This window comes from Saccopteryx leptura, chromosome 7, assembly GCF_036850995.1.
Source record: "Saccopteryx leptura isolate mSacLep1 chromosome 7, mSacLep1_pri_phased_curated, whole genome shotgun sequence".
NCBI classification, from domain to species: domain Eukaryota; kingdom Metazoa; phylum Chordata; class Mammalia; order Chiroptera; family Emballonuridae; genus Saccopteryx; species Saccopteryx leptura.
Genome location: NC_089509.1, coordinates 83744384 through 83765231, shown reverse-complemented (window position 1 = coordinate 83765231; position 20848 = coordinate 83744384). Strand labels below are relative to the sequence as shown.

The 20848-nt window shown below is 43.8% G+C and overlaps 1 protein-coding gene across 2 annotated transcripts in view; it reads left to right on the top strand.

Annotated features, from left to right (window-relative positions):
* RFTN2 (raftlin family member 2) overlaps nucleotides 1–20848 on the top strand; it is an 84131-nt gene that overhangs the window by 36918 nt on the left and 26365 nt on the right. Inside the window, exons 4-7 of one of the 2 annotated variants that reach the window (XM_066344874.1) lie at nucleotides 1714–1987; nucleotides 5530–5772; nucleotides 14912–15033; nucleotides 16221–16324. In XM_066344874.1, coding sequence (XP_066200971.1) covers nucleotides 1714–1987; nucleotides 5530–5772; nucleotides 14912–15033; nucleotides 16221–16324 — 743 coding nt within the window. The remainder of the gene's footprint in view (nucleotides 1–1713; nucleotides 1988–5529; nucleotides 5773–14911; nucleotides 15034–16220; nucleotides 16325–20848) is intronic. The other variant, XM_066344875.1, reaches the window with a different exon arrangement.

The window sequence follows — 20848 nt, the reverse complement described above, 5'->3', positions numbered from 1 at the left end:
CACTCCATCCTTCTCAGAAGTAGTCTTCACTTCATCAGCAGAAGCAAAATTACAGTCACCACCTTTGACTGGACATTGTTCTCTGGCTTTGCCTCACTTCTTCCTAGCCTTTTTATTCCATTTTCTTTCTGACTATAGGTGTTTACATTTGCAACCTTCATCATGTCCTTCTTCCCCTCCCAGCTAACATTTAAAACATTTAATGCCTGACCTGTGGTGGCACAGTGGATAAAGCATCGACTTGGAATGCTGAGGTTGCCAGTTCAAAACCCCAGGCTTGCCTGTTCAAGGCACATATGGGAGTGATGCTTCCTACTCCTCGTCCTCCTCTCTCTTTCTCTCTCTTTTGTCTCTCTAAATAAGTAAATAACCTTTTAAAAAACCATTTAATGTAAATGCTTAAAACAGCAACCATGTAAAAGACTCCACTCCTTCATTTTAATTTATTTAAAAAGTACTTATAAGGCACCGATAAGTACAAAACATTACAATACAAAGATGAATAAGACACGGTCCTGCCCTCGAAATAATTGCCATTTAACATGGTGGGGGTGGGGGGAAGACATCGACACAAAAAGAACAAAGAAATGAAGCAAAAGCAGAGAAAAGGAAAAGTGCTGTGTGTGAAAATAACCACTCTTAATGTCTGAAATTGTTTCAGTGCAATTTCTATGCCATATGCTTCTAAATCCTATTCTTCAACTTCTAGGATTAAATCTAATGTGTTTATCTGGCCAGATAGGCGACAATACATCAAGATACAGAAAGTTTCCTAAGAAATGTATTATGAATTGGGTTTATACATTATACATACACATTTGTCAAGAATTCATCTTTTACCATTTTTCTTTACCTACATCAAACAATGAATTGCCAAATATTTTTGAGCAACTGTATTTCTTTTTGCTTTTAAATTAACCTCTCTTTTTATTTTATTAAGATGTTTAGTAAGGCCTGACCAGGCAGTGGTGCAGTGGATAGAGCGTACGACTGGGACACAGAGGTGGCAGGTTTGCAACCCCAAGGTTGCCGGCTTGAGCACGGCTCACCGGCTTGAGTGTGGGTCGCTGGCTTGAGCAGGGGATCATAGACATGACCACATGGTCGCTGGCTTGAGTCCAAAGTTAGCTGGCTTGAAGCTCAAGGTCACTGGCTTGAGCAAAGGGGTCACTCACTCTGCTATAGCCCCCCTGTCAAGACACATATGAGAAAGCAATCAATGAACAACTAAGGTGCAGCAACAAAGAATTGATGATGCTTCTCCTCTCTCTCCCTTTCTGTCTGTCCCTATCTGTCCCTCTCTGTCTCTCTAAAAAAAAAAAAAATTTGGTAAGGTTATTTTTGAGGATTACTTGGAATAGTTTTTCATTTTGCTTCAACAGGAAAGACCATGTGTTAACAGGTCTGCAAGAATTATATTGTAGAATTCTTAGTTCTTTCCTAATAGTAAGCTTTTAAAGAAAAATATAATTTCTGCTTTTATAATTTCTGAAGTGTACTAGTTCTGTCTGAAGAAATCACGTTAGTAGTTTGACATAGACTCAGGAGTAGTGCTCTATTAGAGGTTGTTAATTTGTTTAGGAATGGCTCTTTAGTTACTGGCAATTTTACTCCTTCTTATAAATTTCCTTAATAAGCCTAAAAGTTAATTAATATGGTGATCAATTCAAATAAAATTTATATTATGTTCTACCCTCTCTTTTTAAACTTCAGATTAATGAAGCTTCTAAAAGTGGAATGAGATTTGTTGGGTTCATATCACAGCATTACCCACCATTCTGCAATGGAACCAGCCATGACAGAGAGACAGAATCAACACCGCGCGTGAGACACACGTCAGAGGAAAACTGTAAAAGCTGGAGTGAAGGAACATTAAGTAGACAATCACTGGAAAGTGGAATTGAGGAAGAATTTCATCATGAAAGTCGGCAGTGTCAAATGGAACGAGATGGCAGTCCCAGTTCCTCTAAATCAAAAAACGGAGAAGGTAACAGACAAGGGTAGAAACAGAACATATATTACATTAAATTTAGCAAAATAAGCGTTTTAGAATATAAGGCAAAGTAAAATTCTAAAGGTTATAATAACTAAGTAAACTAATACAAACTTGTTTTGATTCTTTAAAATTATTATAGCCAGAATAAGGTAGGACAATTTCAAATAGTTGTCTCTGGTGTGGTCATAGACTGCCACCCACATAAGGAAACTTTGTGTTGAAAATTGCTTTCCGTCTGACCAGGCAGTGTCGCAGTGGATAGAGCATTGGACTGGGATGCAGAGAATGCAGGTTCAAAACCTCAAGGTTACTGGCTTGAGTGCAGGCTCACCAGCTAGAGCTAGGGGTCGCTGGCTTAAGCCAAAGGTCGCTGGCTTGAGCCCAAGGTCATGGGATTGAGCAAGTGGTCACTCACTCTGCTGGAGCCCCTGATCAATGCACATAATGAAAAAGCAATCAATGAGCAACTAAGAATTGATGCTTCTTATCTCTCTCCCTTCCTGTCTGTCTTTCCCTCTCTCTGTCTCTGTCTCTGTCAGACACACACACAAAAAAAGAAAATTGCTTTCCATTTAGTCATTCACCAGCTCCCCTATAAAAATGCAGGCTGTACATGTATATTAAAAAGTGATTCTATAAAGAAGGCTGTGCTAATTTATGTTTGTCCTTATAAACAGTGTGTGAGAATTTTAGTTTTAGCTTTTCCCATTTCAAGGATGGTTTTTACCCTTGAAGTTAATTTGGCTTTCTTTGATCATCAGTTTAGAATATGAAAATGGCACATCATGATGAAGCAATTAAAGTAACAATAGTGCCTTCATCCTAAAATGTCTTTAAAGAATAGTTTTATTGTTCTCAGCCAACTAGTAAGTCTTTCGAAGAAACTGAGAGTATTTTACTCATGTTTTTGGACTGTTCAAAGTTTTCTGATACCTTAACAGGCATGCCTTAAAAAGCACTATTAGAGAAAGGCTGTATACCTTAGAGTTAAGAATATACTTAACTTCTGGAATAAGAATAAGACTGCCTCAACTTCTTTATAGAAAGGGGGTTGTTGTGAGAAAAGACAAGAGATGTCTATAAAGTGCTTGGCACAGTGCCTGGCACAGAATAAACTCTGTATTAAGTTAGCTAGTATTAACTAATCCTTTAATCAGTGTTGGTGCTGCAGCTGCACAAACTGGTGACATCAGCTTTCTGGGTTGTAGTTGAGATGTGCTTAACGTCCTGTACATGACAAAGACCCATTTGACCAAGGCCAGCACAATCTTTTAAAAATCCGAGAGCATTTTCCAACTCATCATCTCACCCATCCCCTCTACCACCACCATCCCCTTTTCCACCAGTTCCCTAGCTAGCCACCACGCTGATGCTTCTGCAGTGTAAAAAAATTAGGACTGTAAGAGTGAACAAGGGTTGGAGCTGTGATCAGAGAGCTCTTCACTATCTTTCATCATGGCTACTGATTGGTTCCTATCCTGAATTGATTAGATCAGGTGTCTAGTTCCAGTTTTTTTCAGTTCTAAACCCAGTATACTACCTACTCAATTTAAGTATCAATCTTTAGATTCCACTTTCCAAGTAGTATATTTTTAAATTATATACTTCTTAATAACTTTTCTGTGGCAGTGGTTCTAAGAACCACTAAGAGGAGTTGGGAGAACAGACACATACAAAAGACCTCTTAGAGAATCTGATGAAATTCAACCCAGAAAAATGCACATAACACACATACCCAAATTCTTTTGTTTGTAATGCAAGTGGTATTAGACTTTCTAAAACATGATCACAGATATGGGTCCATATCCCCCCAAAATTAAGAATAAGAATTTTACAACTTGCTGTAAAATATAAGATATGACTCAACAATTCCATGTCTAAGTATGTATTCTAGAGTCATTCTTACACGTTTCCAAGGAGACATGAATAATATTTACAATAATAAAAAATTGGAAGCAGTGTATATGTTCATCAGTAGAGAACAGTAAAATGGAATGCTAGTATTAATTATACTTCAAAAGAATAATATTGAACAAGAAAATTTATAGTTTGACTTATATAGTATGATACCATTTTTTTTAGAAGTTTCCTGTGACCCTGGCCTTTTGGCTCAGTGGTAGAACATTGGCCCGGCACATGGATGTCTTGGGTTTGATTCCTAGTCAGGGCACACAGGAAAGGCAACCATCTGCTTCTTTACCCCTCTGCCCTCTTGCTTCTCTCTTTCTCTCTTTTCTTTTCCCGCAGCCATGGCTCAATTGGTGCAAGTTGGCCCTAGGCACTAAGGATGGCTCCCCATGGCCTCTGCCTCAGGCACTATGAATAGCTCGGTTGCCAAGCAGTGGAGCAATGCCTCAGATGGGCAGAGCATAGCCCCTTATGGGGCTAAAGGGGTGGATCCTGGGCAGGGCATATGCAAGAGTCTGTCTCTGCGTCTCCTCCTCTCACTTAATAAAAGAAAAAAGATTTTTGTTTTTTTGTTTTTGTTTCTTTTTTTACAGAGACAGAGAGAGAGTCAGAGAAAAGAATAGAAAGGGACAGACAGACAGGAACAGAGAGAGATGGGAAGCATCAATCATCAGTTTTTTGTTGTGGCACTTTTAGATGTTCATTGATTGCTTTCTCATATGTCCTTGACCATGGGGCTACAGCAGACCGAGTAACCCCTTGCTCAAGCCAGCAACCTTGGGTCCAAGCTGGTGAGCTTTGCTCAAACCAGATGAGCCCAGGCTCAAGCTGGCGACCTCGGGGTCTCAAACCTGGGCCCTCTGCATCCCAGTCCGATGCTTTATCCACTGCGCCACTGCCTGGTCAGGCAAGAAAAAAGTTTTTTGTTATTCTTGTTTTTCTTTTTCCAAGTGAGAGATAGGTGGACTCCTGCATGCACCCCAACTGGGATCCATCTGGCAACTCCCATCTGGGGCTGATGCTCTGCTCATCTGGGGCTATGCTTACAACCAAGCTATTTTTAGCACCTGAGGCAGAGGCTCCACAGAGGCATCCTCAGTGCCCAGGGCTGATGTGCTTGAACCAATCAAGCAATGGCTGTGGGAGGCAAAGAGAGAGAGAGGGAGAGAAATGTAAGGGGGAGAAGTGGAGAAGCAGATGGTCGCTTCTCCTGTGTGCCCTGACCAGAAATCAAACCCAGGACTCCCACACACCAGGCTGACACTCTACCACTGAGCCAACTGGCCAGGGCCAGAAGTTTTTTAAGCTGCAAAACATTGTATATAATTTGTGGGTATATAAATATCTCTTGAAAGAATAAAAGCATGTATGAGAGTGATAAAAAACAAATTCATTATAATAGTACCTATTTCTGGAGAATAGCATAAGGGAAGATTACAAAGTAAGTCTAAACTATATCTGTTTCTCAATTTCTTGATAAAAGTCTGAAGTAAACATGGCATACTGTTAATATTTTATAAAGCTGAACGGTAGATAATTTTATTATTCTCTTTGCTTGTTTATATGTTTGAAATAGCTTGTGATTAATAAAAAATAATTTCAGAATCTTCTCAATGAAATTATAGTTTTTCTCTTTTTTCTTCCTTCTGAATGCCTATCCTCAGATAACAAGTTGTATATAGTCTTCAATGTTTTTGATGATGAATCAACCTGCTGGACCTATCAGGAAGGCATCCTGTCAGTGAAAATAACAAGAAAAGGCTCTGTCATTAGTACACTTGATGCCGATTGGCTGGAGTTAACTACATTTTATTATAAGCAAGGCTTGTCTTTAATTGATTCTTTTGTATGCTGGGAAACATCTAAAGGTAAGTTTTAAGTTATGACATACTGATATCTGAAAAAGTTCACCTTGTTAGAGTTGGTAAAAATGTTTTTGCCTCTCATGTTCAGTGGCTAAAAGGTCAGATATATTCCTGAGGAAATAGATTCAAATCCTTCAACAGCTATGTAGCTTTAATTTAAAAGCTTAACCAGCCTGTGGAATGGAATGCTTGCTGTTGGATTGTAACTGTCAGGACTAGACAAACTATTGTATGAGTGACAAGTAGGACTTTTGAAATATAATGTACTACACAACCCAATCAGGAGGCTTACAATAGCATTTGATAATTACTATCCAAATTTGTTATAGTATTCCAATTTTGGATGCCTACCTACCTGACTCTTTCTATATTTAGTCTAGGAAAATAATTTTTGGTCCAGAAAATGATGTTGATCCCATTTTTTTTTAATTTTATTTATTTATTTATTTTTTACAGAGACAGAGAGTCAGAGAGAGGGACAGACAGGGACGGAGAGAGATGAGAAGCATCAATCATTCATTTTTCGTTGCGTGTTGCAATACCTTAGTTGTTCATTGATTGCTTTCTCATATGTGCCTTGACCGTGGGCTTTCAGCAGACCAAGTAAACCCGTGCTGGGGCCAGCGACCCTGGGCTCAAGCTGGTGGGCTTTTTGCTCAAACCAGATGAACCCGCGCTCAAGCCGGGGACCTGGGGGTCTCGAACCTGGGTCCTCCGCATCCCAGTCCGACGCTCTATCCACTGCGCCACCATCTGGTCAGGCGATCCCATATTTATTTCTGCCTTCCCCCTCTCTTTCATCTGTCTCTAGCCTTCCTCTTTTATAGTTACAATGGAATCTGTAATCATTCATCTATAGCACCAAAGCAAAAGACAGACAAACAAAACTTTCCAAAAGTGACTTTCTATAGGAAGTGTTTTTAAAAAGAGATTAGTGCTAGCCCTGGCCAGTTGGCTCAATGGTAGAGTGTCGGCCTGGCGTGCAGGAGTCCCGGGTTCGATTCCCAGCCAGGGCACACAGGAGAAGCGCCCATCTGCTTCTCCACGCCCCCCTCCTTCCTCTCTGTCTCTCTCTTCCCCTCCCGCAGCCGAGGCTCCATTGGAGCAAAGTTTTCCCAGGCGTTGAGGATGGCTCTGTGGCCTCTGCTTCAGGCACTAGAATGGCTCTGGTTGCAACGAAACAACACCCCAGATAGGCAGAGCATCGCCCCCTGGTGGGCATGCCAGGTGGATCCCAGTCGGGCGCATGCGGGAGTCTGACTGCCTCCCCGTTTCCAACTTCAGAAAAAGAAGAAAAAAAAAGAGATTAGTGCTAAAAGAAAAGGAAAATAGAAAGTAAGGAGACTGGAAAGAAACATGGAAGGATGGAGATTATGAAAAGCACAATAATTCGGGACCCTGACTCAATGAGGGTAGAGAAAAGAAAGAAACAGTAAATAAGACGAGAGCTCAGTATAGTTTATTATCATTAAATCAGTCTAGTGAGAACTTCACTAATACAACTAAACACTTTGGATGAATACTTTCAATTATCAAGAGTCATATTCTGGTAGATCCTTCTGACTAGAACCAAGATTAAGGGTCAAGCTCACTGGAGCACCCAGAATACAGCACCTTGAATAGTGCTTGGCACATAGCAAGTACTCAGTAAATATTTTTTAGTATTTTTTGGTTGTTGGAAACTTCTTCCAAGTTGGTCTAATCGGAAGAGCATGGGCTTTAAGATCAGACAGACCTGGGTTTGAATCCTACATTTTCTACTTATTAGCTATGTGATCTGGAGAAGTTAGTTGCGCTGACTGAGCCCCAGTTTTTGCAGAGGAGGATAAAAACACTATTACTTTAATTCATAGAAACAGAGACCAAAGGAATGATTACCAGAAGGAAGGGGGTGGGCGAAAAAGACGAAGGGGAATATAATCAATAATACTGTGATAAGTTTGCACGGTAACAGATGGTCACTAGAATTAGTGGGGTGATTACGTTGTAAGGTTAAAAATGTTAAATCTCTATATTGTATACCTGAAATTAATCTAACCCATATAAGATCATATATCAACTAGACTTAAATTTAAAAAATTTTTAAATACTCCTACTTCACTGTTGTGAGAACTTCATAAGCTATAATACAAGCCAAGTGCTCCCGCAGTGCCCCACCCACTGTCAGAGTTCCTTTTCTGGGGTTAATCTTCTTTCCTTTTCTTTCATTACGTACAGTTACAGTGCTTTTAGTATGGATCTTCCATTTGGAGGTGGTTCCTGCCTCATATTTCTCTCCCTCCTCCCCCCACCTCTGCATCTTTCCTTCCAAAGGGTCTAAGCTGGAGCCATTTCAAATTCTGGTTTGTGACTAACTGCTGAAGGAAAAATGAAAAATACTCCTTTCACAGTCTCTTTCAGGCATTTGCCCGATGAAAATAAAATTAGGCACAGCAGTTGGCAGTGAGAGGCTCTGCAGGGCTTTTGTTCTTAAAGCCTCAGAAGCTATTTAGAGAGCCCAGAGGGAGAGTCTCTCCTCAGCGGCCCTGGAACGTGTCCCTGGACACTTCACACTGTGGCGGTCCGGCGAGCCCCTAAGGAGCCACCTCTGTGTGGGGCCAGGCAACTGGGCGTGTCCCTCAGGACTACACAGGGAAGCTGCAGAGGGGAAATTGTGACCAATGCCTCTGTCACTGTGAGAGGCAAGTCTGGAGGAAGCAGCGCTGAATTGGTCGCTTTGTTCTGGGACAGTTGATGCCTGACATCTAAAGCGCATGGTGGACAATGCATATTTTGTTTTGTCTTTCTGCTATCCTCTTCCATAATATTGTCAGAAGTCAGTGTACCAAAGGAATAGAAGTCCAAAGCCAGACATCGCACAGAAATTTGAATGTTACTCCACAAGTCTCATTTTATAAAATACCTCCCTCCAGAAACAGAAGAGGGAAAAAAAACTTTTAAGACGTTTCCTCCTTTGGCAGGGTCACGGTGGAAAATTGTCAGGTCAGCGAAGTTCCTCTTGCACCGCCCGCAAAGGCTTTCTGCTTGGGAAGCGGCCCTCTTGCTGTTCCGCAGCCTGAGGGTTCTCACGGCCTGGCCCCGGGGCCCGCCCTCTCCGGCAGCGCTGGGCCTCCCCCAGTGGGATGCGCTGCGCAGTCACCCGGGACGTGCACAGTGGGGTCAAACTTTCAGAGAACCCAGGAGAGCCAACCCAACTGAGCAAACAAAGACAAAACACTTGATCCGACTAGAACATACAGAGATTCAGCGGGCAGCCAACATGGGTAAGATGGGCAGCTCTACCCACTGGTACAAAACGTACACCCACACACATGCACACACATGCGCACACACGTACACGTGTGCACACACATGTGCGCGCACACACACACACCAGCCCCATCATCCTCAGAGCTCGGTCTCTTCCATCCCAGCTCCAGTATATCCCCACATCTTAAGGCTACACTTTAGTTCTTTATGAATTCTTTTCAGATGTCACTTGATCCTCAGTTCAATCTCTTCAGCCCTGTAAAAATGCTCGTGTGGAACTGGCGGGGGATGTATCAGCATGGGGGTGGGTAGAGTAATGACACTGAAACGTGTTTATTCACTTCACATAGATGTATATGCCAGGCCCTGAGCTTACAATAATGAGCAAAATGGTCATCTTCTCTGCTCTCGAGGATCTAGACATGTGGCACCAGGCACTAACAGGTATCAAAACATACATATTTAACTTAAAAGTTGAGAAAAGTGTTGAGATGTTACCCAACAGGATATTGTAATGAGAGTAACAAGGAAGCGTCCACTCAGAGGGATGCTCAGGATGACCCGCCCGCCAAGATAACAATCTCACTGAGACCAAGCCTGGAAAGGAGCCAGCCGGAGGTAGACAGAGGTAGACGGTTCAAGGCCGAGGAATCGCCCCTCCCCCCACATACAAAGCCTCTGGGGCAGGAAAGAGGGCCTGGGAAAAGGTCTCTGTCGCTGGAGAGAGCATGGCTCCAGACAAGGGGGCAGAAGTAAGCGGCAGCCCCTCCATGCAGTCTGACAGTATAAGTAATGTGACACGGGTCAACATGTATTTGTGCTTCCTCTGGGCCCACATGGCTCTAAGCACTTTACATTTATTAATTCATTTCATTCCCACAGCAACGCTGTGAGGGAGGCATGATTATTCTCCTTTTACAGATGAGGGAACTGAGGCACAGAGCTATTAAACACTGTGCCCCTGTTCACACAACTAGAAAGAGGGAGCACCCGAGTGGAGTGCGTGCCCTTAAGCAATTTGCCATCCTAACAGAACTTCTATTCCAAGTCATTTGTTAAAAATTTAAAGAAGGAGCGTGACCAGGTGGTGGTACAGTGGATAGAGCATTGGCCTGGGACACAGAGGACCCAGGTTCAAAACCCCAAGGTTGCTGGCTTAAGCATGGGATCATAGATATGACCCCATAGTCACTGGCTTGAGTCCAAGGTCTCTGGCTTGAGCAAGGGGTCCCTCGCTCTGCTGTAGCCCCCGGTCAAGGCACATATGAGAAAGCAATCAGTGAACAACTAAAGAGACTAAGGAGCTGCAACGAAGAATTGGTGCTTCTCATCTCTCTCCCTTCCTGTCTGTCTATCCCAATCGTCTCTCTATCTCTCTTGCTGAAAAGAAAACAAATTTAAAAAAGGAGTTATGACCTGATCTGCATTTTTAAAAGAATCTCTTTGGCCTCATTTTGGGAAATGGATCACAGAGGCAAGAGTGGACATGGGAGGCTGCTGCAATGATCCTCACAGAGATGTTGGTGGAGGTGGGGAGAAGCAGACAGGCTAAGATTCGTTTGGGAGACAGAACATTCAGGAAGGAAGTACAGAATAAGAGTTCCCATATGTGCTTGCTCTCCACTTTTCAGAGAGGGTGCTGGGCCCACTGCTGAGCAGTTTAATGCCAAAAATGACACGTGGACCAAAAACTACTAAAATGGCATAGTACCCTTCCTCACATTTACAGGAAAGTCGGTATCATAGCTAGCTAAAATGAATGTGGAAGATCACATGTCCAGACAAGTAAACTACTCCCTGGGAACCCTCTAAACTTGTGTTTCTCAAACCAGGCCCAGAGTACCCTCGGGACACGCAGCCTTGTGCCGGGAGTTCACAGGATAACCCTCCTCCTAGAGGGTTAATGTTTCTTTAAGAGGGCAGAGGGGAGAGCATTACTTCTTTACACAATATGAATATATTTGAAAAGAATGCAAAGTTTGTGTGGATTTTTAAGAACAACATTAGACTTTAAGGAAACTTTATGCTTTCCAAAAATCACTTGAGACCATCCTTCATTGATACAAGAGTACTTTCCTTTGCTATTGGCCTTAAAAAAATTATTTTTGAGAAGCAGTGGGTCAGTGCTTTGTAACTTCTTTGTATTAGGCACACACATAAAAAATGGTAGTATTGTGGGGTGGACAAAGCTGCTCTGGGCAGGAGGGGGCGCCCTGTATCTTGGCACACCCCTATCCAGTTCTTAGCACACAAATGGGCCAAGGCACACTGGGTGGGAAGTTCTTGGATATGTAACATTAGAGGTGAGTCATTTCGGGGACAGTTATTAAGTAATTGTTCAGAACTATCACCTCACCTCATTACCTGGAAGATTCATCACACCAAACGCCCACATGGTCACTGCTCCCACGAGACCTTCCCTGCTACCCTCCCTAGCTGCTCTTCTGTTAGGGAGAATTTCTCAGAAGATAGAAGTACTCCCTCCAGTCAAGTGTCAGTCTTCTGTGGCTCTGGGTCTGGCTGTGGGGACTGGCGTGAGCCCTAAGTTGGCTGTCTGGGGAGCTGTCAAGTGAAAAGGATAGACTTTGTTTTTTTAACTTAAGTATGACATACATATAAACAGTGCATTAATCTAATGTGTACAGCTGTTCAGTACACAGAACATTTCCTGATACATCAATTATATATCAACAAAGCTGGAGGGAAAAATCATGTCTATTATAGCTCAAGAAATCTGGGGGAAAAAAGAAATGCAGCCTGACCAGGTGATGGCACAGTGGATAGATTGTCAACCTGAGACACTGAGGACCCAGGTTCGAAACCCCGAGGTTGCCAGCTTGAGTATGGGCTCATCTGGCTTGAACACGGGCTCACCACCTTGAGCGCAGGGTCACTGGCTTGAGTGTGGGATCATTGGTTTGAGACCAAAGGTAGCTGGCTAGCGGCCCAAGGTCCTGGCTTGAGCAAGGGATCACTGGTTCAGCTGGAGCTTCCCAATCAAGGAACATATGAGAAGCAATCAATGAACAATGAAAGTGTCACAACTATGAACTAAGCTTCTCATATCTCTCTCTTCCTGTCTGTTTCTGTCTCTGTCACTCTTTCTGTCTCTCTCACTCTCTCTTTAAAAAAAAGAGAAAAATAAAAAGAAACAAAATGCAAAAACAAGGCCCTGGACAGTTGGCTCAGTGGTAGAGCGTCGGCCTGGCATGCAGGAGTCCCAGGTTCGATTCCTGGCCAGGGCACACAGGAGGAGCGCCCATCTGTTTCTCCACCCCTCCCCCTCTCCTTCCTCTCTGTCTCTCTCTTCCCCTCCCGCAGCCAAGGCTCCATTGGAGCAAAGATGGCCCGGGCGCTGGGGATGGCTCCTTGGCCTCTGCCCCAGGCGCTAGAGTGGCTCTGGTCGCAACAGAGCGACGCCCCAGAGGGGCAGAGCATCGCCCCCTAGTGGGCGTGCCGGGTGGATCCCGGTCGGGCGCACGCGGGAGTGTCTGACTGTCTCTCCCCGTTTCCAGCTTCAGAAAAAAGAAAAAAAAAAATGCAAAAACAGAAATAAAAAATGCAGAAAATATAAAACATTTTCAAAATCCCGGAAGGGCCTCCTCGTGACCCTTCTCGGTCAGGATCCTCCCACCCAAAGATAGCATTATTTTTGCCTGTCCTGTTCTTGAACTTCACATAGGTTAAAACAAAAGTATGTAGTCTTTTTTTTTTTTTTTTTTCATTTTTCTGAAGCTGGAAACAGGGAGAGACAGTCAGACAGACTCCCGCATGCGCCCAACCGAGATCCACCCGGCACGCCCACCAGGGGGCGACGCTCTGCCCACCAGGGGGCAATGCTCTGCCCATCCTGGGCGTCGCCATGTTGCGACCAGAGCCACTCTAGCGCCTGAGGCAGAGGCCACAGAGCCATCCCCAGCGCCCGGGCCATCTTTGCTCCAATGGAGCCTTGGCTGCGGGAGGGGAAGAGAGAGACAGAGAGGAAAGCGCGGCGGAGGGGTGGAGAAGCAAATGGGCGCTTCTCCTGGGTGCCCTGGCCAGGAATCGAACCCTGGTCCTCCTCACGCTAGGCTGACGCTCTACCGCTGAGCCAACCGGCCAGGGCAGTATGTAGTCTTTTATCTCTTTTATATCTGGCTTCTTTTGCTCAACATAGTATCTCTGAAATGCATCCATGTTGCTGCATAGCAGTGAGTTTTACTTGTTTATTCTCAGTGTTGCATCATATGAGTCTACTATACTTTCTTTCAAACTAAAAGAAGTTTGGAAGTACAAGGGAAACGCAATTCTGAGACCCACAAAACAGATACAGAGCCACAAAACCTATGGTTCCCACATTGTATAATTCCAAAGTAAACAGATTATGAATAACTACATTGTAATCAAAGTACATAATTATTTTTAAAATTCATGCCCCCATTCCAAAAAAGGACTTAGGTCATACATTTTCAAAGATGATTTAGTGATGCCCTGAACGAGCATCAGAAACAGGTTTGATTCCTCTGATCATGGTGACCAGTACATTTAAAGGAAATAGAGCATATACTGTAATTAGAAAACCATTTCCAACTAATGAATCAAATTCTACTGGTTCTTGGAAACTACTCTGAACTATGTAAATTCTTTATGATATTCTGCCTTAACTGTAAGTGATGTTAAAATGATATAATGATTTTTCTCCTAAAATTGCTAGCCTGTTAATATAAATTAAAACTAAAAATTATATTGAAATAATTTTTGTCTTTTTTATATTTAACTATAGTAGATTATTTGAAAACTTTGTAGGCCTTTCTTTATTGTTTAGATGACTGTCAATCAGGGAAACTTTGATGTGACATTGGACCGTATAAAAACCAAAATGTTTAACCCACATGTGACCATGGGAAAATTGTCTCCTATTACAAAATTGGAGACAAAAGAACTTCCATAAAATCAGTTTAGTTGTGGCCAGATGGTTCTTGTCAGCTATTCAAGAAAATGTCAGAGAGGCCCTCCCTTAAAACTTCCTTCCCAGCAGGAATTCTCTTGACAATGACTTCTGTTTAGAATCTTCCTGTTACCATTCTTTTTTTTTAAGCATCATAGAAGTAATGAATTGTTCTGTGTTTATATTTTTTGAAGTAATCTTACCTCATATTAGTTTTAATATCACACCTGTAAATTTCAAGGATTAACATTTTAGATGTTCTCTTAATAGTAAAATTAACATGCATACAACATGACAGGGTGAGGCAAACAATTTACTGTTGTATGTGAAACAGAATTTATTCTTGTGTTATTATTTATTAATTATTGTATTATTTTTTGTACAAACAATGGTAAACCTACTTTTGCCCCACCCTGTATAGATCAGAAACCAAAATTCAAAGTGAAGTTATTCCCAGATGCTTTTTAGGCTTAGAAAATCTACACAGGCCTGACCTGTGGTGGCGCAGTGGATAAAAGTGTCGACCTGGAACTCTGAGGTCACCGGTTCGAAACCCTGGGCTTGCCTGGTCAAGGCACATATGGGAGTTGATGCTTCCTGCTCCTCCCCTTCTCTCTCTCGCTCTCTCTTCCTCTCTCCCTCTCTCTCTCTAAAAAATTAATAAAGTCCTAAAAAAAATCTACATGCCTCTCACTATATAATATTATTTTATCTTGTTTTTGTTATTGTAGTTTTCGTGTTTACAGTCTGATGTTCATTCAGTAAAATATAAAACTGTCTTGACCTTTGCCAAAAAAACTTTAACCTTCAAAGAGAAGGAGGATGTTATTGATTGAGCCATAACAAGTGTTTATTAATGGATATGTTTTTCTTTCTGCTTCCTACAAGGGTTATTTAAGGATTTAGATGATCTTAAGAAACACTTAGTATTTACAACTCTTCTTAATTGTATCCTTTTCCTCACAGGGGACCATTTGCCTAAATCTTTGGAAGGATTCTTTATCTATGAAGAAGAAGGCTCGGGCCTTCCAGGTTCCGGTAGGAAAGGAAATGATGCCATTGTCGTAGAACAATGGACTGTTATCGAGGTAAACTGCAATTTTCTGACAATTTAGCTTTACTTTTGCTTAGTTTCACATGTTAAAGATCTTCCCTGTCTAACACAGTGAAGTCCTTCTGACAATCTGTGCTGCAGTGTTCAGAATTTCATCACAAATGCATGAGCAAACTTCTTTCAGGTTTGTGAGCACTGCATTACCCAATGTCAACTTTGTTATGAGAGAGCAAAAATAATCATCTATACATAAATAGCAGTGTATTCCCAAAGATCGGTGTTCTAATCCTAAACAAACCCCTGGCACTGAGCTTCTCTTTACACAATGGCATGACAACTATTTGAAAGTAAAAAAAAAATTCAGTCAGTAAGTAGTATTTTATCTCCAAGCAACCAATGGGACTGACTTTTTACCTTGTGAACTATCAAAGGCAAAAATATCCAAAAAGTGTTCTCTCTGTCTCAGGCCAAACGTGCACACAGAGCATTGTCCTTGCAATGAGAGATGACACTGCTGCTGCTGGGCCCTCTGAACTCAGCAGCTGGCTCCCGCGGGTCCAGACTGAGGGCCGGTACATTGCGGTGTTCATACCAGACTTGCTCTTTCGTGGACACTCTTGCCTTTCTGGTCTTACAAAGGTTAGAGACATAGCCCATTGTTCAAAGAAACCAGGATTCCCATTGAGAGGAATAAACAGGACTGGGGAAGAGGTAAAGCTCCAAGTAAAAATCAAATTCCAGTTCCAAGCTCAAAAAAAAAATCAAAACCAACTCTAAGCTCCTCTTACCTGTCCCCAGTTTGCACTCCCCACTCCTGTCCTCAGCTCCCAGCCCCTAGACAGGTGTTTCTGAAAGTGTGGTCTGTAAACCGCTTGGATCCAAACCACCTAGGAAGCTCATTTGAAAGGCAGATTCCCACCTCCCCGCCCCCTATCAGTGTTTGATGCCAGAACAAGACCACGGCAACAAGGAAAGCCCAAACTTTGGAGAGCAGATGGAAAGCTCGCTCCACTCTGATCCCCAGAGTTTCTAACTTGGCTCAGGGGTTAGAAGGCAGCAGGGAGCAGGAAATGCAGCCCAGGACGACTGCTCCACAGTGAGAATGTACTTAATGGACTGTAAACTCCCCTCATCAGCACGCCCACCTCCCTTTATTCTAATCACTTGTGTAGCTGGCTGTCCTTGCCGTTAGCCTGTGAGCTTCTATGCTTACTCACGCAGGGCTGTGAAATCAAGACGGATTACGGCCCTCTGCTGCACACTCTGGCCGAGTTTGGGTGGCTCCTGACCAGCGTGCTGCCTACACCTATCCTGAGACATGACAGGTAACGCCAAAGTGGCCTCACATACGGCCTTTTAATTCTAAAATATGGTTCATTTGTTAGGTAATTCAATTTAACAAATGCCTATTTAGTGCCTACAGAAAGCATTTCAGAGGGCAGGGAGGCATAAATGGTGATGGACGAAGACCGGGGAGGATGAACACAATACAGTGTACAGGTAACATGTGTATACTTGAGCACCTGAAACCTGTATACTTATGTTAACTAGAGTCACCCTAATAAATTCAATTTTTTTAAAAAAAAGCATTTCACTGAACTCCTAATCTGATTTCATGGACCTTGGAGATCAGCAAATCTAATCCCCTCACATTATGTATGTACAAGCTATTTCATGTCCTTCCCAAGGGCATACAGGTCAGGATGGCAGAGCTAGAGCAGGGACACGGGAGACTGCCTCCCAACTGCGTGCTGCCTCGGCGCTCGTCCACTGGAAGATCGCATTCCTTTTTCTAACTCAGAAATCCAGTTCTTCCCTAGAGTGGAGACTGAGCCAGTATCAATCTGCGAACAGGGGTTGCTGTAGGGCCCATCCTCGGCTTCTCTGCTCCGCACATGCGAAGCGTCCTCATGCAGCACACAGCCTGAGTCGGGCGCACGGGGTCCTGAGCGGCCAGGGCGGAGGAGGGCGGCACCTCCGCCTCCATTCACCCCCCGCAGTGTGCTGGCTTCGCTTTCCCGGGACAGACGTGTTAGCTGTTTCCACTAAAATAAATGCCTGTCTTAGAACCAAAATACCAACACTTCACTAATACCAACTTTTCCTTTTCTCCTTTTACTGATTTTCCCTATATCCTTTCCTGGGAAGGAAAATTTAATTGTACTATTCTTTTTTAGAGAGAGAGAAAGACCAGTTAAGTCGTCCGTATAAAGTGCTTTCCTGTCCCTTGGACTCAGAGATGTCCCTCTGCCCCAGTTGGCATCGGGACCTGCAGGGCTGCCCTGTCTGGGCGGGTGACTACCTGCAGAGGACAGCACAGTGCCACTTGGGCCTTCCCTCCCAGCAAGGTCAGTGTGGCTTAACATTCTGCACACTGTCACGTGTAGCTGAGGAAGTCTCATCTGCCCTCCTCGCCTCTGGTTCACCCGGCTTAGCAATTTACCAGTGTCCCGAGGTCCCCACAACCTTTAAAAACATTTGGCTGACATGGCTTTATAATGAAGCCACACCTCTTCAGGTGGGGAGAGAGGTCCAGGTGGGTGCAGAGTAAACACACCACGCTTTAAAAGGAGGGCTCAGAAGTGAGCGAAGCCATCCATCTGCTTTTCTTCTGAGGGCCATTGGTAACCTCTCAGACTGAGAGTGACCACTCCCCGAAGCATTATTTCCTGTTTTTCTAAAACCTGTGACATACCTGTCAGATCACAGTACAGCAGTAATTCTCAGGACTTTGTCTTCAGAGCTAGCAATATGAATCACCTGGGAGCCCACCCCAGGGACGCTCAGAAGCCTTGAGGGCGGAACCTGTGGGTCTATCTCACAAGCTCCTGAAGCTTATTAGCATCTGATGAACTTTTCAGGAGGAGTGAGAAGGGAACACCTGTTCCCACCTTGCTACTACCCCTCACTGTCCGTCTGCCAAGCCATTGGTCTAGCTAGCCCACTGCCCAGACTTCCTTAGAATGTGTACATTTGGCCTTCTCACCGCTTTTTGGTGGCTCCTCTAGGTGTATAATTTAGTGTCAATTGGCTTGTTACAGTTAACCCTTCCTGAAAGTACTCACTATGTTCTGAGGGTTTCGTGCTCCTTTATCCCCAATAAAAAACATATTAACTGCCTGACCAGGCAGTGGCACAGTGGGTGGCGCGTCAACCTAGGATGCTGAAGACCCAGGTTCGAAACCCAAGGTTGAGCGTAGAATCATAGACATGACCCCATGGTCACTGGCATGAGCCCAAAGGTCGCTGGCTTGAGCCTACATGTTACTGGTTTGAGCCCAAGGTTTCTGGCTTGTTTGAGCAAGGAATCACTGGCTCGGCTGGAGCCCCCTGGTCAAGGCACTTATGAGAAGCAATTAATGAACAACTAAGGTGCCACAACAATGAGCTGATGCCTCTCATCTCTCTCCCTTCCTGTCTGTCTGTCCCTCCGTCTGTCTCTGTCTGTCTCTCTCACATGCTAAAAACAAAAACAAAAAAAAACATATTAACCATTTCTCCCTCACATTCACTCAGGGCTTCGGCTCTCGTGAGTCTAACTCTTTCCGAAGGGATGTAGAGACGTGGATGAGTGGTCGGGCACTAGTTTGGAGGGCGAGCCCAGCGCGCAGCGGGCTGCGGAACCAGGAACCCCGGCCCAGCTCCCTCTTCGTCACCTGCTTCCGGCTGGTTTGGGAATGAGGACGGGACAAAGACCAATGGTGGGAAAGAAGAGGTCTCACATGTAAGGGGGAAGGTGGAGGGGCCTGGAGCCACACACGGCTTAACCACCTGGTCCTGCATGACAAACTGTGCAAGGTCACAGGCTGTCCCCAGGGGTAAGGCACTCCACTTGAATGGGCAGTGGCTGTTTCTAGTTGTTGGTGCAGAGATGGCACCACCACCGCCCAGCACCCCAGTCCCCTGCGCCCCTCCCCTCCAGCAAGGCTCTGTGGACAGACGCACCAGGCACTTTTTGGGTCTTCCTCAGGGAGGCTCATCTTTGTGTATAATTAATATAGCAAAGGAGCTTGCACTGGGCTGCTCATTAAACTACTGACTGTAGCAGGGAAACACTAGACATAGTATAAGTGTCGATCAATAGAAACTGCTTAAATGAATTATGAACTTTCCATAAAATTGAATAAAATGAAGCTGATTTTTAAAAAATGAGAATGTAGTTTATAGAATTCTCTGTTGATAATTGTTGAGTTTTTTTTTTAAAAAAAAGGTTTGGGACCTGTGGTGGCGCAGTGGATAAAGCGTCGACCTGGAATGTTGAGGTCGCTGGTTCGAAACCCTGGGCTTGCCTGGTCAAGGCACATATGGGAGTTGATGCTTCCAGCTCCTCCCCCCTGTCTCTCTCTCCTCTCTCTTTCTGTCTCTCTCTCTCTCTCTCCTCTCTAAAATGAATAAATAAAAATAAAAATGAAAAAAAAGGTTTGGGGCAATAATATAGCACAATCTCAACTTTTTAAAGTTTATACATTTTGAACATATCTAGCAAAACTCTGAAAGGCTACATAGCAAATTCTAGTAAGTGGCTAGCTCTTGGGATTATGGAGGGGACAGGGGATTTTTACTTGGTCTTTATATGTTTTCTGTGTGATTTGACTTTTTACAAGGAATATGTTTATTCTGTGATTTTTTTAAAAAATCTGTGTTAAAAATCAAAGAATCAATCAGTTGATGAAAGGATGTGGAAGCTCTACAGCAGGAGTTGGGAACCTATGGCTCGCGAGCCAGATGTGGCTCTTTTGATGGCTGCATCTGGCTCGCAGACAAATCTTTAATAAAAAAAATAATAACGTTAAAAATATAAAACATTCTCATGTATTACAATTCATTTATTTCCTACCGCTCATGTTCATGGTTGTGGGTGGCTGGAGCCAATCACAGCTGTGCTCTGGGACACCACCAAATTTTTATTGGATAATGCATAACGTACACGGGTCGTTGTATGGCTCTCATGGAATTACATTTTAAAATATGTGGCGTTCATGGCTCTCTCAGCCAAAAACGTTCCCGACCCCTGCTCTACTGAGTGTCTGCCCTGAAGAAGTTCATTGTTGGCTAAGTGTACATTCAGTACCTAACCAAGGGCCTGCATTCAGGTTGGGACAGGTCAAGTTTCTGTATTGTATAGTATAATATAGTAACTAATCAAGGGCTAGGAAGTAGTTTAGTCTGTAGGTTCCATAGGACTATTAAAAATAAGAGAATATGGACTGTCAAAGTTAAATGGAACCTTCAAACAGTAATGAGATTAAAAAGCAGTATCACTACTTAGCAGAACCCCATTTAGGTTAAGTACCGTTGACCCGGGAGAGAAGGTAGTAGAAAAATGTACTTTAAAAGTAATTGCCCTTAGCGTGCGGAGGACCTGGGTTCGATTCCCGGCCAGGGCACACAGGAGAAGCGCCCATTTGCTTCTCCACCCCTCCGCCGCGCCTTCCTCTCTGTCTCTCTCTTCCCCTCCCGCAGCCAAGGCTCCATTGGAGCAAAGATGGCCCAGGCGCTGGGGATGGCTCTGTGGCCTCTGCCTCAGGCGCTAGAGTGGCTCTGGTCGCAACATGGCGACGCCCAGGATGGGCAGAGCATCACCCCCTGGTGGGCAGAGCGTCGCCCCATGGTGGGCATGCCGGGTGGATCCCGGTCGGGCGCATGAGGGAGTCTGTCTGACTGCCTCTCCCTGTTTCCAGCTTCAGAAAAATGCAAAAAAAAAAAAGTAATTGCCCTTATGCAACAGGCATACTAAAACACACAGTGTCTGCTTTTCTTTCCTATACCAGGAACATTTTGCAATATTGATGTTTCCTTTGTTCCTTTACCTTTTGTACATTGGGTCCTTCCAAGTGCCTGCAAGGTAG